Below are 7,518 nucleotides of genomic sequence, written 5' to 3'. Positions count from 1 at the left end.
TCTACATTCATTCAAACTCTGACTGGAGAGGGAGTCTGTGAGATAGGTGGGTTATTGCTCCGAGTCTAATGATCATTACATCCTGATATTTCTAAAGGAGATAAATAAAGGTTCTGTATATGGACGATCAAAATCTGTTTGGAGATATAACATTTTTATGTGTCATAATTAAACATGTTATGGCACACCGACTATCAAGAAAATAAAAACATGGCAATGTCAAAAAAGGTTGCCGACCCGATGTAGCCTATTGCTAAACCAATGCAAAATCCTCTATAGACCATATTCACACGGCGGCCATGTTGCTATTAAGTCAATGAAGTGCCACCCCGGTTGCCATGGCAACAGGGTGGCACTTTCAATGTTAAATTCCAATATGGCCGCCGTGTGAATATGGTCTATTCCACCCAGTCTCCAGAATAGAACAGGCAAATTGCAGTCGCATTCTTGTTCCATAATGGTAATCTTTTCTTTTACTGTCAAGCTTTCTTGTGTGATCCATTAGTGTTCCATTATTGGGCCCCAAATTCTACATGTGGTTATACGATTTGCAAATATAGGGATAATAACAGGTTGATGTCAATCAATACCACACAACACTCAGGAATGAAGGCCATGGAGAAATATCCAACATCTTTGTTAATGCACATCTTTTAACTTTATTAGTAAAGATGTATTACAAACGCACTGCTGTTAGTCACTGTGCTGTGCAACACTATTCATTGCTTCTGTAGTGCTGTCAAAATCTTTCTATTATTGATGCTTTATGTGTGCTGTAAATGTATATAAACCAACATGGTTTTATATTTGAAAATACACATTAGTGCTAATTAACAAAATCATACAACATTTTTTTGATGTAAAGATCACACATAGAATACACTTTATTTGTTAAATGAGCAGAGCAAGAACGACAAAAGAGACAGAATATTGTTTCAGCTCAATTGAAATAAAGACAAAGCCTAACGCAGGAGCTTAGTTGTAGGTCATGTATCTGGGGGTGGCGCTGAACTTGGCGTAGGACTTGATGACCTTGTTCACTGCCTCCAGGAAGTCCTTCTCTGTGGCGATCTTCCTGCGAGCACGGATGGCAAACATGCCGGCCTCTGTGCACACGCTGCGGATTTCAGCACCTGAACACAAATCATAATATATTATAACGTAGAACACATACTGCCTGGTGTTTGAAAGGAATACACATGGACACAAAAATGTATGGGGCAAATACAGGTCATGATAATACAAGACCCTGTTTGTTGTATGCATAGCATGTGTGAACTTTGGTGTGTAGATGTGCATTATAGTGAAAACTTGAAACTCATTCCCAGTGCAATGTATGCATAAGGCATTTCTGCAACTTAACCCATTAACCCATTAAGACCTGGAACTGTGTCATTTTTTTATTTGAGCTAAAAAGCATTATTTTACACTTTAGCTATTCAAAAATAGCAGATATACAAGCTCATAGCGCGGCACCGAGTGCCGCGCTACGAGCTTGTAGATCTGCTATTTTTGAAAAATCATGAAAATGTGTGCAAATCTTTGAATATAAATACTTTTAAAGCGAATTTTTTTAACTAAAATCTTTGCTTCTGGGGGGTCTCTGGAACAAAATATTTTGATGGGGGTCCGCGGCCAAATACATATAATTTTGGGGGTCCTTGACATGAAAAAGATTGAGCACCACTGATATAGAAACATACGTTTTTCAGAATACTGTTGAGATTTAGGAGACATGTAGAATCGGCTTCAGGTCTCAATGGGTTAAGACCTGAGGCCGATTCAACAAAAAACAATCTAAATCCTAACAGTTTTTTGAAAAAAAATATATTCAAAGATTTGAAAAAAAATTCACGTAAAAATAAATAAATAGCAGATCTACAAGCTCTCATAGCGCGACACTCGGTGCCGCGCTATGAGCTTGTGTATCTGCTATTTTTGAATAGCCAAAGCATTCTAAAATGACACGGATGCGTTCCCGGTCTTAATGGGTTAAACAATATGGTGCTGCGCCCTTGTGGCCAAAGTGAAGTCATGGATACATCAGTTCCTCTACAGTGCCGTTCTCTTCCTTACCTGTGCTGTTAGGGCAGAGACGAGCCAGCAGCTCAAAGCGGATGTCTCTCTCCACACTCATAGAGCGAGCGTGGATCTTGAAAATGTGTGTGCGGCCCTGAAACACAAAACCATTGTGTTGAAATAAAAATAAAACCCACTTTGGAAATGATGTCCCATTTTTGTACAACTGATGGTAGGAGAGGTTCTTAAATGTATGCAGAGACTCTGCCATTACCTAGCAGTAACCCATAAAATAATCATTATTACATTGTACATTTCCTCAAGTAAATTGAACAAATCCAATATAATGGTATCCCATTTACTGTATTTATCATAGAGTACGAAGGCAACGTTATTTGATTCTGTCCCTGTTCAGTCAAAAGTCTATAATAAATTTTTTATGGGCCACCATGTCCTACTCTAACGGCACCCACCTCCAGGTCCGGCAGGCTGAACTCAATCTTTCTGTCCAGACGGCCAGGCCTCATGAGGGCCGGGTCCAGGGTGTCAGGCCTGTTGGTGGCCATCAGCACCTTGATGTTGCCACGTGGGTCAAAGCCGTCCAGCTGGTTGATTAGCTCCAGCATGGTCCTCTGGACCTCGTTATCCCCACCAGCACCATCGTCAAAACGGGCACCTGTCATTTTCATAGATGACGGAAGACTATGAGCAACACAGGAAGTATATCCAGAAGAGATTATGTGTTTCTATATACACGGTTTTGACCGCTGTGACAAACAGCCTCATGCAAATGGTCTTTCTGTCTCCATTACTAGACACTAGATACAGGTTTACAATTTCTGAAAATGTCAGGGTTGTCATGGGATAATTCTGTCTGCTTCCCATGATAATTATGGGTTTGACACAAGAGGAATGGGGACACTACAACAACACTGAGCTGTTTTATAAAATACCTAAATGAAGGAATAAAGTACAATTCAGTGTATGCTCCAATGAAGACTGCTTAGAAGACGTGGTTATACGATTAGATTAGATATATTAGAAATAAAACTGAAGAAAATGCTACCTCCAATTGCGTCAATTTCATCAAAGAAGATAAGGCAAGCCTTCTTGGTCCTGGCCATTTCAAAGAGCTCACGCACCATTCTGGCTCCCTGCAAAGAAAATATTTAATTAGACAACGTCAAACAAAGTTTATTCAAAAAGCCACCGCTTACACCGTTGTCAACTATACTCTGTATGTGTGTGCAAAAGCCTCACCTCTCCCACGTACTTCTGGACCAGCTCGGATCCGATGACTCTGATGAAGCAGGCATCAGTGCGGTTGGCCACGGCTCGCGCACAGAGGGTCTTCCCTGTGCCAGGGGGTCCGAAGAGTAGCACACCCTTAGGAGGCTCAATGCCCAGGTTCACAAATCTCTCCGGCTACAAGGGGGAAATGGGAAAGACATTTTGGTCATGGTGCATAGTTTGCAATATTTCCCACAAGATGTGTAAAAAAAAAAGTCTTGATGAGGGGGGGGGGCGGGGGACACATGACGGCATCTTTTCCCTGCTCTGTTAACCCATTAAGACCTGGAACTGTGTCATTTTTAGATTTGAGCTAAAAAGCATTATTTTACACTTTGGGCTATTCAAAAATAGCAGATATACAAGCTCATAGCGCGGCACCGAGTGCCGCGCTACGAGCTTGTAGATCTGCTATTTTTGAAAAATCGTGAAAATGTGTGCAAATCTTTGAATATATATATTTAAAGCGAACATTTTTAACTCAAATCTTTGCTTCTGGGGGGTCCCTGGAACAAAATATTTTGATGGGGGTCGGTGGCCAAATACATATAATTTTGGGGGTCCTTGACATGAAAAAGTTTGAGCACCACTGATATAGAAACATACGTTTTTGAGAATACTGTTGAGATTTAGGAGACATGTAGAATCGGCTTCAGGTCTCAATGGGTTAAGGTCAATGGGGCCTAGACAGATTCTCAATCTACTCTCAATAACATAAGGGGTTTGAAATTAATACTTTTGTAATTTAGTAGACACTTTTATCCAGAGTGACTTGTTAAGTGAAAGATCTGAGTAAGCAGCATGAACTATATTCGGCCAACAACAGGAAAAGTGGTCAAGTAAACAAACCTAGCACCTGACAGCGAAAATAATATATATTTAAATAGACAAGAACTGCTATGCAGAAAGACGATGGACACTGAACAATGTATGGATATAATGTAACTGTGAGGAGTGTGGGGGTGAAGACTATTGTTCAATACTTACATGGAGCAAAGGAGTCTCCACCACCTCTCTGAGCTTTTCAATCTGCTCTTTGCATCCACCCACATCACTATAAGTCACATCAGGCTTTTCCTCCACCTGTAACATATGGAGACACATTATTTGACGAGTGTTAATATAAAAAGAATACAAATTATAATAACCAAAATTCCAGATGCTACTATTTTAACCAGTTAAGTGAAAAAATATATATAATATAGTGAAAATAATCCATCTGCAAGTTCACAAGTTGTGAACTTGTGGATTGGCCGTATCCACCATTTAAACATTCTAGCCTATGAAGACCCAAAATAGGGTCACCAGGGTGACTGTGGTTACTTTTTCTTCCATCATTATAATTGTCAAAATACCAAATGCTACAAGATAAGCCCATTATATGAGCCAATTATAATGACACAATATGTTTAGGCATTTAGTCGACGCTCCAGATCGACATAAGTGCAAGATCGGACTAAGCAGAGTAAGCATGCACTCTAGTCAATAAACAAGGTAAATAGTCACATAAGTAGAGTGCAGAGAGAACAATGTAGTCGTGCCTCAAAGAAACTAGGATACAAAGTAAACAATGGACCTAGCATCTGTCTAAACAACATGTTGTACATTGAGGCGACAGGGAATTCTTCATAAGGGATTCTTCATCACCTGCATCATTGTTACAGTTGGATCGATCTTAGGAGGCAGGGGAATGTGGATCTGGTACTTATTTCTGTCAACACTGGAAGAGAAATACATTTGGTCATTATTTGAACTTTCATTATTATTTCAGCTGCCAATAGACTAATACTTAAGCCCAAACGCTAATATCAAATAACGTTATATTCATTTAACCACTTGATCCAAATACTTAAGTTGACCGGGGTCCCCCATGAGTCTATACTTGGTGCCCTCTTTTTTTTCCCTTCTCTACACCACATCTCTTTGCTGAAAATAGCCAAGCTACAAGCTCACAACACGATGCATTGTGAGCTTGTAGATGGGTTATTTTCACAGAATGTTAATCAATTATGAAATGCTCAGAAAAGAGATGCAAGCGTTCATGTGGTTAAAGCATAACGCCATCTCTCTGCCACTTCAGCCTTACCCAACTCTCATGCCCTCCTCGATGTCAGTAGGGGCCACCTGGTCACTCAGGTCTACCACAAACTTGGCAAACTGCTTCACATTGATGATGTACTTCGGGTCCTCCGAGTCCGCATTGATGATCTTTGTGCATCTGTTCACAAACATAAACAGCTTCAATTGCACAGAATTCACCACATGCCGTTTAGTTATCATAAAAAATACACACAATTGTCTACATCACTCAAGTTGATGAACTAAAATCTAAAACAAATGAATAAATCAGGCTTTAGGTTATTCTCTATACCTTGCCACTTGCAGAGGCTGCTCACTCTGAAGGGTCTGTTTGTCAGCTGCCAGATCCCATAGTGCGGGAGGGGCCAGGCCTGTGTCCGATTCCTTGATGCCTAAAAAAGAAACCACAACATGACAGTGAATAACACTCTTTAGACACAGCAGATTGCTTGTCATTAGGGCTGCAACTATTAATTATTTTCTTAACAATAATCATATCGCCTATAATGACATGCCCAAAATATTTATCAATTACTCTATTATATTATCGATTACTTTTTATAATCGATTAACTGTTGCATCCCTACTTGTCATGCAATTAAAACCACATACCTGTCAGCTCATTGATCTTTTTGAGCAAATTCTGAATGTCATCCTCCACTTGTTTAATCTGTCTGGAGTATGTGCTTTGGCCCTGTAGACAAAAGACAAACGTGAAATTAAAAGCGACTCAATTGGGAATTTAAAACTTCGTAATGATTTTTTAACGTCTTCAGATATAGGTCACTATACTTACATAGGTTTTCAACAAGGCAATGTCTCCCTCATCCAAAGCTGTTTTGAAGATGGAGAGAAAATACAAAAATTAGTCTGAAATCTCACAAAAGAGTCAACAGCTGGTCGATCTAGTTAATTTACTATATATATATACTATATATTAATAACTATATAAAAAAGTCCAATCCGGGATCGTCTGAACATAAAAATTAGGTACTTGTAGATGGAAATATGGGGTAGACCTCCCAGAGTGCGTTGGCTTTGTGTATTGTTTTATTCTTAAATTAGTGTTTGCTATGGGAATGCACGGGGGGGGGGGGTAGATTAAAGCATTTCTGTTGCTTAATGTTATGTAAATTATTTTACGTGTTAACCACCATGAATGACATAAGATAAGTGGCATCAAAACATAGGTGTTTCACACCAATGGTTGTACACAATACCAACGTAATTGTGTTATTAAACGTTATTAAAGCCCAAACACAACATAAAGTTAGTGTATAATATCACTAACTGTTGGCCTGTGGCTGTTACACCTCGAATCAATCACCTTAAACGCTAGTTAGTTAGTTAGTTAGCTAGCTGGCTAGTAGCTAACAATGTTGACGTTTAGTTTATTAGAGAAATTACATTCCTTAAGACGTACCTCTGATGGGTCCATCTTCTTTCTCCTCTTTTTCTTTCACCTTCCTCTGATCACCGCCTAAATAATCAGGCATGTTTGATGTATTAAATACTATATTTGCTGACGACAAAAACCCAAGGCTTCTTTCTTTGCACACGATTACACAGCAGGTTTGAGCTTCCGTCGGACCGCTGCTGCTAACAGGAAACAGTGGGGAAGTTTATCGAGGACGGACCAAGCCCCCAGAGCCACGGTAGAACAGTGAAGCTGCCGTCGCCTGGTGGTCAAATCTGGGATTGCAATACTTCTGCATCTAAAACGCCACTGCGCATGCCTCCACCGCTTAAAACTCTAGTGCGCCTGCTCGGTGCTCGGGACATACGCATTTGGGCACCCATATTTGGTGCCCAAATGCAGAAGTTAAGCGTTCTTCTGGGTGCTTCAAACGCCAGTGAGCAACTTTCATTGAAATGAATAGCTGGGGGTGGGGCAGTCCGCCCTCTAGATATTTTATAACTCTATGGGACGGACCGATGACGAGATAAAATCCTAAAAGTGCAATAAACTTGTTATAACTCTATGAATAAACTAGATAATTGTAACTATATATTTGAAATTAAATTGTGAAAAAAATGTCAAGCAGCATAATGGGGATTTTAATATTAGTCACAACTGCCAACATTAAAATATTGCTGACTCGATAAAATACATCTATTCTATGATAGTCT

General features: G+C 39.8%; 1 protein-coding gene across 1 annotated transcript; it reads right to left on the bottom strand.

The window, feature by feature from the left end:
* Positions 1 to 443: 443 nt before the first annotated feature.
* Positions 444 to 6,972, bottom strand: psmc2 (proteasome 26S subunit, ATPase 2). The gene is made up of 12 exons (XM_080449797.1): positions 6,812 to 6,972; positions 6,185 to 6,222; positions 6,001 to 6,082; positions 5,681 to 5,780; positions 5,396 to 5,527; positions 4,957 to 5,029; positions 4,297 to 4,392; positions 3,280 to 3,444; positions 3,086 to 3,173; positions 2,493 to 2,695; positions 2,077 to 2,173; positions 444 to 1,133 (listed from the first exon to the last, which is right to left on the bottom strand). Exons 1-12 carry the CDS (start codon positions 6,882 to 6,884, stop codon positions 976 to 978), a joined length of 1,305 nt encoding a protein of 434 aa, XP_080305923.1. The 5' UTR covers positions 6,885 to 6,972; the 3' UTR covers positions 444 to 975.
* Between the last annotated feature and the right edge of the window lie 546 nt (positions 6,973 to 7,518).

Source organism: Gymnoscopelus braueri (genome assembly GCF_963280865.1).
Source record: "Gymnoscopelus braueri genome assembly, chromosome: 14".
Taxonomy (NCBI): domain Eukaryota; kingdom Metazoa; phylum Chordata; class Actinopteri; order Myctophiformes; family Myctophidae; genus Gymnoscopelus; species Gymnoscopelus braueri.
Note: the sequence above shows the minus strand (reverse complement) of the source record. Positions and strands in the feature narration are given on the sequence as shown.